A 16,243-nucleotide genomic window follows, 5' to 3' on the forward strand; every position below is an offset into this window, starting at 1 on the left:
GGCAGGATGACATTGGAGCATAAGCTCAGGTAATGGTCCCCACTTAATCTGGGTACAAACTGACACTCCACCCAGATTAATTACAATGAAAACTCTTATTTTTACACCAGATGCATGAAATTTGATGGATTACTTCTAAACTAGCCTAAAAAAAAGAAAATGCAAATGGTTGCCAACAGCTTCAAAGGTTGCTTTTAGACATTCAGCACAATCTGGAACAAGGGCAGTGACCTGAGAGGTTGTTTCACAACAGCCACCAGATGAAGAAAGGGTGTTGATGCATCCCTCTTGTGTTCCCAGGAAAGGAACAGTATCAAAATCTTACTTAACCATGGAACCACCTCTTTTTGCAGATCCCCGTTTAACAGGAAATCACAGGCAAGCAGCTTTTTAACAGAACTCTATGATAACCTTCAGTAACACAAAGCTTTGAAAAATTACGCTGCAAAATGCTGAGTCTTGAACAGGAAACAGCACAGCAGCTGGGGAGACAACTTTTTAAATGACAGAAAACTACAGGCTGGACTGATGTTCATTATCTTTAAAGTTGTAGCTGGCTTTGCAGTTTAAAGCTCTCATGCCCTTTTGAGTTTTGTACTCGAAATTCTTTTATGCTGAAAAATTAGGAAAAAGGGTTTAAGAAACATGCAAGCTTATTTTCAGCTGATATAGTGATTGTTGTTATTGTTGTTGCTTTGGAAGGAATTTTTCTGATTTGGGTTTTTTTCAGGGTGCTGCTTTGTGTGGTTTGTTGTTTTTGAGGGTTTGGTTGTTTTGGTTTGGCATTTTTTTAACATATCTTTATTTCCAATCTCCCTTTTTCCACATTTAGCTGTTAAACTAGGAGAGAATATCATATGAAAATACAAAAATGAGAGATTACTCAAGTCTTCAGCCGGTAAGGGAGCAGCTTTTGTAAGGAACCTTTTGTGCATTGGAAGTTCGGAAGCCAGGGGTGGGGGGCAGCCAGAGTCTCAGCTTGACAGTGCCAATTACAGCTACAGCAAGATGAGCCAAGGAACAAATCCATTCTGTGCAGCGGATGGAGAGAAAAGAAGAGACATGAACCTGTATCTTTGAAAGAATAAAAGGGCTTGAAATCATCTACCAGACAGTGAACCACTTTTTCCACGGCAAAAGCATTAGGCTGAAGATGCAGCGAATGTAAATGGCAAGCTCTCAGTCCTAATTGGAAGAGCACTGGTTATTTAACAAATGTATCCTCAGTCTAATGTTCTATTCAAGTAAATATTAAACTTTTTTTAAGCTCTTTTTTTTTTTGGACAGTAATTATACATAGCCCTGCTCAGTCTGTTTGATCAATTTTTACTCGATTCCTACTGTATCATCCTTCAAGTTTGCCCATTATCACAAAGTCTTCAAGGCTAAAAAAGCTCTAAACCCCCTATGTAATGCACAGACAGGAAAAAGAAATGCAGCTAACTCTAATTCCTTCCCTTCCTCATAAGCTTGCAGGTGTTCTTTTTTCATTGTCTAAAAATCAAAGTCATCAGCTCATTTCCTTTCCCTTAGTACAGTCCCTTTTAAGAAGCTACTTTCCATCATGTTTTACTCAGCACTCATAAATAATAAAGATAATTGCAGATGGCCATTGCAAACAAGCAGAGAAAGTATACAGACACAGCACAAAGAAAACAATAAAAATTCTGATGTGCTCCAAAGGCAGAAAGAATTCCTGGCAAATAGAAGCAGCTGCATCCAGGTCATTTTTTTTCGTTGATGTATGGCAATCAGAGAGCCAAAAATAATAAAGGGACAGACTTTAGACAAAGCTACAAAAAGGTGCTGGCAACTCAGTTCCTTCTGCAGCAACACATTTCCTACCTCATCCTCATGTGCAAAACAGTTATTTCTTCCCTAAAAATCTGCATTATTAAGGAGGAATACGAGTCATAGAAAGATAAGCTTAAACTGACTGAAACTCCAAAACAGATAAGCAGTGTTCAATTAGGAGGATATTATGCTGACTATAATATGGAACTCAGAGAGTCCAGCCAGCCACCCAAGAGTTAACATCACGCTTTTCTCATCAAAACCCCTTCCAAGAGGTTAAGCACACAATAGACTATCTAAAGCACAGCTAGAAAGGCTGCTTGAAATTCCACACATGTGCCTCAGCAATGTATTTCTATTAATGTCCAGTGTGTGTCAGCGTGAAGATAAGGTACCAACATCATGTCCAACCAGGCAGCTAGAGAATGGGACGCCGTGTAAAACATTGTCTGATGCTCAGGATCCCGGAGAACAGCGGCGTTTGCAATCTCACCCGCTGCACACGTGCCTGATAACACCAACAACGAGGGGAGGCAGCAGGAGCAAACCATCCTGCAGCTTTGGGAAAGTAAAAGGATGGAGAGAGAAAGAAGGAAGCGAGCAAGAATTAAAATAAATATCAGCAAATTGGGGCAGGTTTGAGGATGTCCAACTGTAGCAGAGGGAATTAACAAACTGGAAGAAACCTCAGTGAAACTTAGTCTTTGTATCAGCTCACTTGAACTGTTCTTTAAGGTGAGAAATAAAAAGTTACATCAGTGTTTCTTGTGATTACTCACACCATACCACTTAGACTCAATGTGATCTACTAGTATCATCCTACAAAGCCATTTGTACTGGGACTTGTGGAAGACAGTGTATTTGAGGAAACATGATCTGGACCAGGACACACCTGCTCTGTTGGGCCTGGCTCTGGCAGCTTGAGAAGCCCATGTGTTATCACAAGCAGCTGGTGCATTCCCACTGGAATACCCATGCCAGTTGTGCTGTGCACTGACAGGTGCTATCATACAGATACATTCCAGCCCATCAGGAATCTTCCCATTAGCTGAAGAGTTTGCTAATTTAATCTGCAACTTACCTATGCTTGAGAGAGGTAAATTGTATGTGGATGAAGGGGTGGAACGCAGTGATTCCAACTGGGACACCACAGTGCGTGGAAGAGGTGGTGATCCACAGAACAGTTAAGATACAGAATGGCCTTTGGGCCTGTCTTGTGCTGCTTCTGCCCCCCTCAATGAGCTGTATATTAGAGCACAATTCTCTGCTACACAGTGGTCGGACAGCAGAATAAGAAGACTCAGTACTAGTTTTGCTGGACCAGTCACAGAAGAATATCAACGTAATATTCTCCTATTCCTTTATGAATTTAATATTTTGTAGTTATACATAGGGGAAAATGAAGGCTAATCTTATATTTTACTTCTTAAAGTAAAGCCTTCTTAGGCTCTACAGTAATCCTAAGTCAGAACAAATGAATCTTGAAGAAGTTTCTGTGGAGTTATAAAAGTTATAAAAACTTGGTAGACAAAAAAAAAAGTGTGAAATATGGGCATGGAAAATTGAATGCAAGACAGGGGAACTAGGCAGCACCCCAGACAACTTCAATTTGTTGCAGCTGTTGGATTTTAAAAAAGGCCAACCTTGTGATAAGGTCTCCTAGCTCAAGAGACTACAAAAATGAGAAGCTCAAACGACCATCAGCTGCTGAAATCCGCAAAAACTCTCCAAACACAAATTAACCTTCAGTCAGGAGATAAAAGACTAGCTGCAGAAATTGGAAGTTATTAAAAAATGCTATAAATGTCTGACAAATCAGAGCAGCAGTAGCAGGAAAATAATCAGTACATAGGCAGAATCTTACCCTTAGCCAGGTAACACCTTCTCTTTCTCTCAAGAGAAGAGGAGGTTCTCTTCTGCATTGGCTGTGTTTTCAATTTCTGCCTTTATTGTAGTGCACGCTCTCCAAAATTGCTTTAGTTAAATTTAGACCTCACTGATGCTCCAGAGAACAGAAGTTATTAGCTTGCTGGAGGTAGAAGACATGTACATAGAGCCTCACCATGCCAAGCTTAAATTTAATGCAAACGTTCCCAAAGTCCATCATTTAACACTTTAATATTATTTTCTATAGGGATTCCTTAAATGTTTAATGTTTTAATGGTTTCACTAAATAATTCTTTCACTGAAGAAATACACTTTTATGGTAGAGTGTAGTAGACAAAGAGGAGCCCAACTGTAGGGAAAAGGAGGGATGTTCTGGCCTGAGACTATAGAATAACAGACCACTAATTTTAAAGTCTCCACATCCTAATATATTTTCTTCAGGAGAAAGTCTGGAAGAGTGTCTCAGGCTCACACAGCAAGATTGAGAGTGATAGAAGACACAAGCACTGAAGCTATTTAAATCCCTCTGTCAATAGTTTGCAACATTTGGTAATAAATCATTAAGTTTCAAACCTAAAAATACAACGTTCCATTTGTATCAACATATTTAAAAGGCAGCTTTATAGAATTAGTGAAAGAATTAGATGTCAATTAGTGAGACCAATCAAAAATAACTGCATTGCAACTTCCAGCCCAAGACACTGCCACTCTTGCTAACCTGGTTAGGACCCTAGCTGGTTCTGCAGGTCTGGGTGTTTGACATACAGCCTGTGAATGCTCTGCAACGAGCCAAACCACAGCAAAACATGTTCACGAGAAGGTGCTGCCCCCCACAATTGTAGGTAGGAATGAAGATTCTAATAAGTAACTGCACCATTTATTTTCTAAAGAAAACATAAAAAATAATCTAAAAAATGGTGTTGCATATAGATAGCTGATGCTAACAACTGCAACACCAATGAAAATCAAACTGAGTAGGCTTTTTCCTTGTTTTTCCACTATTATTTAAAATGAGCCTCCATACTTTGAGACGTCAATCAATGTTTTCTGCCTCACCCATAAAAAACTACAATCAAGAAATGTTTACAGAAAACAAAAAGCCAGGAAACACCAAACCTCATGTGATAGCCATGTCACTTCCCAGAACGAACCTATTTCCTACACACAGGTTTACAACTTTAGAAAGGGAAGGGTTCAGCTCACTGTGCTGTGTTTTAGCTGTAGAGCCAACAGGACCAAATAAACTGTCCCTGAGGTGAGCAGTTTCCAAACCATACTGCAAAGCTCACAAAGACAATACCTTTTTATTACAACTCAAACGAACAGGGACAAAAAAAAGACAAGTTTTGACAATAGAGACCTGACCTTGAAACCAGCAGTGTCACTTCACTGCTGGCTCCACACTGTCACAGTTCCAACAAACCCCATGCTACTGCTGGGCCTCATCCGGTCACTACAGCTTGTCACAATGCTAGGAGATTACACACAACAAAACCCCAGTTAATATAGGAACGCTTACCTATGGCTAATCAGCCAGGATGAAGCTGATCCCCAGCTTATCACAAAGTAAATGAAAGCCTTCACAAACTAAATCAGTTTCAGCACAGTTTCCAAAACAATCTTCAGTAGCAGCTCAGCTGCATCTACTGCTGACACTGATCAAAAACAGTGGGCAATTCACAGCAAAAAAAACCCCATAAGATTCACTTAAAGCTTTATCAATTACCAGGAATATAAAGGAAACTTCCCACAAATGGGCTGACTGGATCATTCTTCCATCCCTACAAAGTGAAAAAGAAAATATTTGATCACTCCCTAACACCAAATTTCTCTTCCATTGTCCCCATCTATGAACTGGCTGTTTATGCTGTTTACAGCAATTTTAAGCAGTTTTACTTCCACATTCTTTAAAATGGAGAAGACAACATACCAGTTAAAATGTCAGCAGCCCAATACACACTAAATCAAGGGTGGAAGTGTCCAAAGTATGCCACAGCAAAGCCCAAGAGTCCAGAATGCCACATTCACAAGGTGACACCATTATCAAAACCCACTGCTTGATCAAAGCATTCCCAATCATGCATTCTTCCTTCATCCCATCTTTCCTGAATCAAGAAGAGGAGATGAGAGGCTCTGAAAAACAAAGAGATTATATCTGGGCAAGAAATCATCTGAAAGAATTCAACAGCCTGTGACCAATTATAATCAGCTACTGGAGCAACCTGAAACAAACCCATATTCCCATATTCTTGTATTTCCTTTGATTCCCATTTGAGCCATGCTAGTCACAACAGTCCAGCGCTGGAACCACCAGAAAGCAAAGGCTGCCATCCAGCAAGCCAGTGAGGAGGCATGATCAGAAACACTGGGAGCAGCAAGTCATCCATCATGGACTGCTGGATAAACTTTCCAGCAGTTATGAATTCTCTGCCCAGACTGTTTCCACACAGCAGGCAGTGCCTGTCAGTCTTGCCTGAAACAGCTGGTCACAGTGCAAAGTCTGTCCTGCCATCCCCCCATTTCTGAACTCGTTCTTTCAAAGTGAGAAGGAAGACGACAACTTTTGGTCAATAACTCTGACAAAGCCATTATCCTTGGGGTATTTAATGGGGAGATAAGAACTTCAGGGCTTTGCACAAATCATATTAGTTCAATGCTCAAATCCCGGTAATGCTTCTTTTCAAAGTATTAATTTCATTTATTCTATTTGCTCTCCCTCTGTCCTGATAACACAAGTGCACATGGCCTCTAAATGAGATCCTCCTATTTTATAAGTTATAATCCTCCCTTTTTAGAGTAGTAATGAGATGTCTTCGCTTAATCACGTTTACTCCCCCCCAGCTTCTGCTTTTATCCATCCCCATTCCACATTGATTTGTCTTAAAGGTTTCAGTGAAAACCATCAGGCACACAGTCACTGGCTCCAAGAGGCTCCTGATGCATATGCTGCACATGCTGCTCAACCTTCAGAGATGACAAAAGCAAAAAGGAGGAAAAAGAGCAGCTTTGTTTGCAAAGTTTCTTTTATTGGTAGGAAGGAAGGGAAAAAAAGAAACCTGAAAGAAGTGGGAAGTTAAGAAAAGACATTTTGATTAATTGGGAATGAAAAAGGAAAGATTGCTCGCACAGGGGAATGGTGAGACTATTCACAACACAGTCAAGCAATTAAATAACTTGACTGACAACTTCGCAAGTTCCTCATGCTAGAAATAGAGAAGGATTTAAAGATAGCTGTGTTAATTCTTGGGTATTTCACATGAGACTTAAGGCATGGCACCAGCATTAGTTAAACACCCTAGGCCTTGCTCTGAAATACTGTACATATAATCCTTGTTGTGGTGTAAGTACCCACAGCATTAAATTATTCAAAGAGTCCACTCAGCACCATGATCCTGCAGTGCTGCACAAACAAACAAAACATTTTATCTCTAATACAAATTGGGGAGAGTTCTTCTACAGCAGCTTAGCAGACTACTTCCATTTGAGCCAGTCCCCAGGGTTAATGAAAAAGCCATACTCACTCAAAGAGGAAAGTGAATGCTGCAGCATTACTTACAGAGCTGTTTTGCTTCTTAAACTAAAGCTGTCAGGAGTTTTACTCAAAACCTAAGGTATCTAGAAGCTAAGTACCTCCTTCAAAGTCATTAAAAGAAAAAGAAAGGTCACAATAAAAATGTAGAAAAGGACCCAGGTACTTAACTTTAAATCCCTCTTGAAACCAGTACACTTCAAGGAGAAAAAAATCAGCTAAACAAAATATACAAACCACAATAAAATAACAATAAGTTTTAATCTGCACTCTGCCTCATAAACAATCAAGTAACTGGCCCCAGCAGCTGACAGCAAGTTCCATATCAAAGGTTAATTCTAGTCCACCCTCTCCTTGTGTGCACCATATAATAACACTGAAGTGCTTATAGCAATATTTCCAATAATAAAAGTCAGTGAGTGAAAGCCATAAAGAACAGATTAAATGGCATGCAACATTCAGCACAACCACAATGAAATCACTTCAAAATACAGCTATGGTACTTGGATTTATACAAGTGGTATGGTTACAGGGGAATGTTCCAGCACTGCTGCAGACAACAGTACAAAAGAGAGCTACTAATCACTGAACTATTGATATGTTAAGAGCACAGGGCAGCTCAAGATCTTAATGCAAATACTAGAAAAATTAATAAAACTTTCTAATTATATGTGGCATGGTTTTCAATTCTCACCAAATTAAGTGCTGCTTAAGAAGCAAATTATTCATTTGTTATTGCTTTCATGGGAGCTGCCCCATTTTTAATCTCATTTCCCTAATAGGTCACAACAACAAAAACAACCCTGGAAGTTTCTCCCTTATAAATGTAAGCAGATAATTTCCATTGCTATCTGTACCTGGATTACCACTAGATACCTTTAGCTCCACTACTATCTTCTACCTGAAAGAGAAGATTGACACAAGACATGAACAAGCAGCTCATACCCAGTATTCTCCCCATTTGCTGGGGCTGAAAAACAGAAGAGAAAGAAACACTCAAGCCCTATTTGTAATAAAGGAGGATAACACTAGAAGACAAAGGACAGATGCAGCTTGAGTAGGATTGAGTCAATACAATATAACAAGGTAACCATGCCCAAAAGGATACAGTAGCTGAGATAAAGCAAGTCTGATAGAGATCCCAGGAATTTAAGTCTGGCCACAGCAGTTCCTTTTTATGAAGGTATCTAGAAGCTGACAAACAATAGCTCTGCCCTCATCTTTGCCAGGACTGACTAGACTATCCCATCCCATTTTCTAAGGATCCTAAATTTATGACTGATCCACAGATAGGTAAAGAGCAATGAAATTTAAAAGTTTCTCATTCTTTCACCACATTCTGGGCTGACACACCGTGGTCACTATTTATCACAAGGAGACCTTAATCAGATTTTTACAGAGCATCAAGTACATAATATGTGGGTATGCAATGCTACAGGATTGAAAGCTAATTCAGATAATAAAATAGCTTTCATATGTGAGCAGTCAGGTCCCAGCTCCTTCTAGAGGTGTCCTCTTTGCATTTCACAAATATCACACAACTCTGCTAGCCACATTTCTTCAGGATTACACTCCAGCTCATTGCAGGAGGGCAGGGCTCTACTTTGAGCAAAGTCACATCTTTAGATTGGACAACAAATCCTCCAACTTCTTCCCCTTGCTCTTACAGAAGCCAGTTAATTGCATTCATAAAGAGAATATTCCCTTTCTAGTGAAAAGGGTGTTAACACTGCACCTGCTGACCCAGATGTCCTTTGCAGAGGAGCAACAGTCACCTGCCTCAGACATCACTGCTCTGAAGCTCAGCAATCATCCAGCACCCCACGGTCAGGATTCAATCTGCCAAGAGAAAACGTCCTGCCACACAGCAGCTGTTCAAAGCTCTATCTATCTAGGGGAGCAATCTCAGACACCTCCCAATCCAATCATACACACATTTTATCATGGAGACAAAATTCAGTTGGATCCAAAACCACAAACAGACCAATTCACAGAAGAGAATTTCCTTAAAGACTGTTAACCACCAAAGTGAAAATACAACTTCTTGCTTTCAAAGCCTCCACCTCTTAGAACACCAGAATTTGCAAAGGTATAGTGGGAAATACTGTTATACACCTGCTCTGCTCTCATGCTCTCCATCAGCAACTGCCAGGGATCACTGTCAGAGATGGACTGCAGCTACAAAGACCTTTTCCTTGAACCACTGTTGCCATGCTTACATAAATTTTATTTATTTGGTCCCCAAAGATATCTATACTTCTGTATCTGTACTATAACTTCTAAATGCTTCACATTTTCCCTGGGTAAACCAGGGTTGTTAGCATTCAACATAGAGGAAAAGAAAACCCCAAACCTCATGGGATTCTTCACTTAAATCAAGCACACACACTGGTTAAGCTACAGATCAGTAGGATGAAAGAACCACAATAAAGACTATCCATACTCCAGTCTGTCCTTTCCCTAAACCACCCTTTCGGTATGCACCAGGCAAGGAGAATTCTCTTGGTGTAATTCTTTAATAAAGTTTTAACAGCACAGTCTAAATGAATGAGCAGTTTGATCTAACTGTGGCAAGCATGGCCCCACCCCACTGTCACACCCTGACACCACTGCAGGTCAGGAAAAGGCGGCAGCTGCAGTAGGACTCCGCACTGGTTACAGACAGTACCCCATAGGAATGTCAGTGTGCAAAACAAAACAATATAAAATAGCACCATGTGAATATTAAGACCCAATGACAATCCCAGTGTGCTGTAGTGATTGATAAAAGCCTTTTGCTCTACTCAGCGTCATCTCACTGCGCTTCTGCCTCCAGCACTGCTCTTCTCAGCACTGCTATGACAGCCACCCAACGGGTCATCATAACACCAAGGTGCCTGACTAATAGCAAAAGCTGCAGCAAGAAGTGCCCAAAAGTAAATCTGCCTGCTGGGCAAGAACAAATTGGTTTGGGAGTCAGTGGTGTGACAAAAAAAGATTTATGCTTCCTGGTCCTTAAAAATCAAGCTAAACCTTCTCCAAAAGGTTACAATACTTGACAGTTTTATAACAGCTCTTCTGTTACCAGATTTATAAAAGACTCAAACAAATTAAGACATTATTACTTTTATTAATTTGTGTACATGCACTATTATACCCTAGAAAAAACAGAGCAAAGTCTCAGAATACATCAGGTCAGCAGAATTTGATCCTGTATATACTGAAACATTTAATTCATACACTTGAGAGTTCAAAAGAGTTCTCTGTAGCTAGACAAGGACCACATACACACACACACCATACTCCCTGCCACTGGTAAAGCTGTCCCCAGCACAGCCTCAGCAGCAAGGAGTGACATGCTGCAAGTGGAGCTTGCAGCTGCACTGTGAGCCAAATGTTAAGTGATGAGTGAGGGGAGGAGTGTTTCAGCCCAAACCCAAGTTTCTAAGCTCATCACACAAATGACATTAAATGAATGCCCACAAGCAGAGCCATTTTAGCCTGTGCAGGTTGGAAACATAGCAGGGGGTTTGTTACTCACCAGCTGGGCTGCTCTCTGCCTCTCCTCAATAATGCTGATCCTTTCCTTGGCCTCACTGGCTGCTTCCCTTTCTCTCTTGGCCAGCCGGAGCAACTCCTCCTGGACCAGTGTCTGCTCCTCCATATACCTGTGTGAGCATCAAAAGCAGAGGGAAGGTCATCAGCAGACTTCTGGCAACAGGGTCGTGGCTTGTCATGGAGTACCCCTGCTTAGAGCCAAAACACAAACCCAGAATCTCTTTGACACAAAATCTGCTCACAGTCCCATCATCAGCAGGAATTCAAAAGCCCAACAAACTTTTAACATGACCTGCAATTGCAGTGAGGTACAGCTCTGGCAACAACAGCAGGCACAGCACCACATAAGCTTATACCTGAGTTATATTTAGCTCTAGTAAGTACTTAATTATCACCTGAAAACAGGGAAAATAGGAAGCAGTTAGCCAGACAAATAGACACTGCTTTGGAAAAGATCAAGGCAAATACAACAATAAAAGGGGTCAGCCTGGCTGACAATGCTGCTCTTTGGCTCTTGCACAGGAAAGAAAGATCACACAAGATGCATGCAGCAACAGCACTAAGATAAGCAGCCCTGAACTGAAAAAGGCTTCAAAGGGGATTCTCAGGCATTAAAACATAATCATAAAATAGAATCACAGAATTGTTAAGGTTGGAAAAGATCAAGTCCAACCATTAACCCAACGCCACCATGTTCACCACTAAACCATGTCCCCAGGTGCCACATCCACAGGCCTTTTGAATACTTCCAGGCATGGTGATTCCACCACTTCCCTGGGCAGCCTGTTCCAGTGCATGACCACCTTTACAGTGAAGAAATTTTCCCTCATACCCAACCTAAACCTCCCCTGGCACAACTTGAAGCCTATTCCTCTTGTCCTGTCACTTGTTACACCTGGGAGAAGAGACTGTAGCCAGGTGGGGGTCAGTCTGCTTTCAGGTGCTGTAGATCCATAAGGTTCCCCCAAGCCTCTTTTTCCCCAGGCCAAACACCCCCAGCTAGTCCCAAGGAGACTTGTGCTCCAGCCCCTTCCCCAGCTCCCTTGCCCCTCTCTGGACACGCTCCAGCACCTCAATGTCTTTGTGTAGTGAGGGGCCCAAAACTGAGCCCGGGATTTGAGCTGTGGCCTCAGCAGTGCCCAGTACAGGGGGACAAGCACTGCCCTGCTCCTGCTGGCCACACTATTGCTGACACAGCCAGGATGCCACCGGCCTTCTTGGCCACCTGGACACACCTGGGCTCATGTTCAGCCACTATCAAACACACACTCGTTATGCTCAGACTGAAGTAAAACACAGACATGTGCATACATAGATATATTCCCAAATGAGCTAAACTATTGTCTTTTTCAAGAGCTTCACCTCACCTCCTGTAGAGTTCCTGCTCTGCAGAAGAGTCACTTGCTTTTGGTGGCAGAATTCCTAGAAAGGAAAAGAGAAACCTGTGGCAACTAATAGTACTACAAATGTAGTCCTTCATCACATCATAGATTATTTTAGGAAATTTTCATATTATTCATCAAGAGGAAAAGAAAGCCAAGAAAATTTAAGTTTGATAGATAGAGTTTGAATTTATGAAACAGACACACCAACAGCATCATTTTCAAACAGGCACACTGAATAAACCATGCTACAGAGAACTTCTATGTGAGGCTATTAACTCCTCAAACCCCTATATATACTGAAACATGAGCATGGTTGTAGACCTACTTTCCATTTCCTTCCTCTAGTTCCCGTAAGTCTTCCTCTTGACCTCCTTCTCTCCTTGTAATTAAAAGGGATTCCACAAGTGAAGCTGAAATTATTTGATGGAGTTCAGGGCATCCATAAAGCTAAATCTACATTCAGGAAAGACATAGGCTGACAGCAAACAAATCCCTAAAAGCAAAGGCCTAGTTCCCTAACTTCATTTTGGTCTGGATGCCTTAAACAAATCCACACTGTTGATGTACATCAACAAAGCCTATTTGAGAACCAATAGAAATCAAATAGTTTTCTGACATGAAAATAAAGACAAGTTCAGAAACCAAGCTTTCATTATCCACTTAGCCAGCTGTGCTTGGACAGGTCATCTTTCCCTGTGAGCTTCTTTCTACAGAATAAAAGGCAGCACTTCCCTCACCCATGCACAATATACACCCTGTGTATGTACAGCAGAAACAAGGCAGAAATTAAAAGCAAAATATTTCTGCCTTGTTTATTGCACATTGATCTGAAATGCTAGAATTGCTCCCAGAGTGACACAGGCTAAGCAAAGAGCTCCTCTCACAACGGGGTAGCACAGGGAGCTACCAGCATCCTCTGTACCATGCAGTGGCAGCAGCACCCCTCAGTACCTGTAGGTCTGGGTTTCCCTTCTGCAGCCAGTGAGGAGGGAGCTGTGCCATTGGATGCACGGGGAGATCTCTGGTTCTCCCTTCTACTTGGAGAGGATCCTTTCATCCGGTTCACTACATCTTCAGTGAGCTGAAACACAGAACCAGCCACGTCAGTTTCTGGTGTGCATTTCACTGTGAACCTCCCCATTTGTTAGTTTCTATGGCAGCACAGAAGTATTGTCAGTTACCTCATTGCAATGTCACTCCGGTCCAGGCAGTCAGCACCTGTATGTTGACTTTACACTGTTAAAACCCATACCCTACCAGTAAGTGACAAAACCTCCAGACTACTGCCTGACCCTAAAAGCTTCACTAGACAATCTTCCACAAACACCAACAAAGGTGGAGAGCACCCCTAGACAAGTCAACCCTTTGTACAGGGACAAACCTACCAGAAGTGGAAAGAAAGGAATAAAGGAGGTTTTAAGCCCATCTTTTCCTCTTCTTGCTCCATGCTTGCTAACCCAGCTCAGCACGGCAGACATGCTGCAATCCGTATGACAGAGAACAGCCTCACACCCACAAAAGGCTGCAAACACTTCTGCAATCTCAACTTCATTTTCACTCCCTGACTTGGTTTCAAACCCGTGAAAAAGAAAAAGTTAACTTGGAAGTTTTCTGGCAATTCAGTCCAAAAGGCTTCTCACAGCACTGTTAAAATGGACCCCTTTCTCCTGCCAAGGTCAGAGGGTCTGGCTGCAGAACAAAACTAAATGAGACTGTTCCCCACCTAGACTTGCCACAGTAGAAGACGTATTTTCTATACCACTACTACCCAACTTAACAGCATTTTTAATACCTTCATTTTACATAGTTATGCCCAATTCCTGATTTTAAAGACAAAGCCTTGTCTATATCCTGTAAAGAGAAATCAGGCAAAGACAATCTTATCTCCATCAAACACCTTAACAAGGAGATAGGCACAATCTCAGCTAACTTTTGTCAAATAATTAGTCCAAACGGGATGAAAAGCAAGTAGCCACAGCAACACACACTCTGTAAGTGCAATTCTGGCAGATTTTAGGGGGAAATCACACAAAAGTATCAAGAAGCAAGGGCAATGAAAATTATGGCAGTAATGAAAAACCCAAAACTAACATGTAAAAAACAAAGAAAAATATTAACGGGGGGGGGGGAAATCCTTATAGGGCTTGTTTCCACAACACGCACTTGTCAATTTCCGACCCAAGGTGAAGCAGCAGCTCCCAGTGCCCCCGCCAGGAGCAGCTCCCTGTTTGCACGCTCGTGTCCCCTGCTCACACAGCGATGCTCTGCCGGGCTCTCGGCGGCAGCAGCAAGGGCACAGCTGTCTCCTGGATGCCCTCCGAGCCGCGCAGCGCCGCTAGCATCAAACCGCTTGCAAAGCACAAGGCAGGGCAGAACGAGGTCATTGAGCGGCGAGGAGAGAAGGAGGGCTGAGAGCAGAGTTTGGGAGTGAAAATAAAGAGCTGGTGCTGGACAACAGCCATGCCCAGGCCCCCAGCCCTCCTTCCCACCACTCACCCCATCACTTCTCCAGCCCCCTCCTCCTTCAGCCTTCCAGGTTTCCCTCTCCTCCTCCTTGCTCCCCCCTCGTCCCTTCCAGCGCTGCAGCTCGCTCCCCGGAGCTCCCGGCCAGAGCCTTCCCCAGCCCGGCTCCCTCCGCCCCCGCAGCCTCCAGCACCCGGCCCCACGGCACCCCGGGCCGCCTCACCCTGATGCCCTGCAGCACCCGGACTCGGTCCCGCTCGTCCAGCCCGAAGGACACCTTCCTGCCGCCCTGGCTGCTCTCGCTGCCGCCCATGCCGTCGGGGGTCGCCCTATCCTCGCCGCGCCCCTCTCTCGCACCGGCTGCCGGCAGCACCTCTGCCCTGCCGGCGCCTGCCAATATACCCGCTCCCCATTGGCTGCGCCCGCGGGGCGGCCAATAGCGTGGCGCGGTGCTGGCGGCCGGGCGCGGTGCACGCTGGGGGATGTAGTCTGTGCCGGGAGCGGGCGGCCCGCCCGGCGCCGGGAAGCGCAGGGCACCAAGGCGGCTCCGGGATAACGGAGAGTCGCGCTCCTGTCGCCGCGAGCCCCCCCTCCACACCGCCCTGGAAGTCAACGCAGCATCAAAACTGCCCGTACAACTGCCACTGCTACGCGGCCAAGTGCCGGGGTTTTCCCGAGTTGAGGAAGGATGACCTCTGGTCAGACAGCAGCGGCGCCGAGGGCAGGATTCACCTCCGCCGCTTCCAGCCTCGCTGCTCCAGCCAGACGGTGCCGCCACCCGCCTGACACACACGGGGGATCCTGTACAGGTCAGGCCACGGCCGATACAGCCCCCGTTGCCAGGCATGGCTGATCCAACAGCTTAAAGCGAAGGAATGAGATAACGCAGAGGAAGCTGAACCAAGAAGTAACAGCTTTGGAGAATCTTTCTCAAACAAGCTTTCTGCGTTCCCAGAAATATGGGCCAGTTAGTATCGATTTGTCATTTATCTACTCGGCCCACTGCTGCTCAGCTGTCCATGGGAGCAGTTTTAACTGTTTAATGCTTATTCCTCACTGCAGTTAATGCGGCAACCACAGCTCAGCCTCAGAGTGGGACTTGAGCCAGCATTAAGGGACTATCTGGGACTCTGCACCACCCAAACCCACCCCGGATATCCAGGTCTCTTCTAGAGCACATTCCTGGAAGCAGAGAATAGTTTGGTTAATTGTGTAACACCTTGTATGCTGGAGAGTCAGCCCACTGCTTGAGCTCTCAAGACAAGGGCACTGCATTGTGCACTGAGCTGTCTGCACCCAGCCCGGCAAGAGCACAGGGGTGCCTGGAGCTTCCCCCAGAGCACACTCACCGCCTCCTGCACATTTCTTATCTGCCTCCTGCTCACTTCATTTTATGGCACCCGATTTTTGTGCTGAAAGAGCCCATGAACAGACATTCCTGACTCACCTCTTCCGTCCTCTCTAAGGGTTTTCACAGGCCTGCACCATTGCTCTTCCAGGCTGGCGAATTCTCAACCATGTGACTACTCCCCCAGAAGTATTTCCATAACTGTGATTATTCCTGTCATCCCTCCCTAGGCCTTTCCAGGCGTACACTCCCAGCCAGGTGGCAGACATCACCTGCAAAGATTCAGGAAGGACAGCTGGC

General features: G+C 43.9%; 1 protein-coding gene across 7 annotated transcripts in view; it reads right to left on the reverse strand.

Moving 5' to 3' along the window:
* CHCHD6 (coiled-coil-helix-coiled-coil-helix domain containing 6) overlaps window positions 1-15,542 on the reverse strand; it is a 109,899-nt gene extending 94,357 nt beyond the window's left edge. For 2 of the 7 annotated variants that reach the window (XM_038148777.1, XM_038148780.1), the window contains exons 1-4: window positions 14,819-15,473; window positions 13,084-13,213; window positions 12,115-12,169; window positions 10,731-10,857 (exon numbers count right to left, since the gene is read on the reverse strand). In XM_038148777.1, coding sequence (XP_038004705.1) covers window positions 10,731-10,857; window positions 12,115-12,169; window positions 13,084-13,213; window positions 14,819-15,442 — 936 coding nt within the window. In that variant the 5' untranslated portion in view covers window positions 15,443-15,473. Of the gene's footprint in view, window positions 1-10,730; window positions 10,858-12,114; window positions 12,170-13,083; window positions 13,214-14,818 lie in introns of all 7 variants that reach the window. The other 5 variants (XM_038148783.1, XM_038148778.1, XM_038148781.1 and 2 more) reach the window with 5 other exon arrangements.
* Window positions 15,543-16,243: the final 701 nt, after the last annotated feature.

The sequence above is a fragment of the Motacilla alba genome, chromosome 12, assembly GCF_015832195.1.
Source record: "Motacilla alba alba isolate MOTALB_02 chromosome 12, Motacilla_alba_V1.0_pri, whole genome shotgun sequence".
NCBI lineage: Eukaryota > Metazoa > Chordata > Aves > Passeriformes > Motacillidae > Motacilla > Motacilla alba.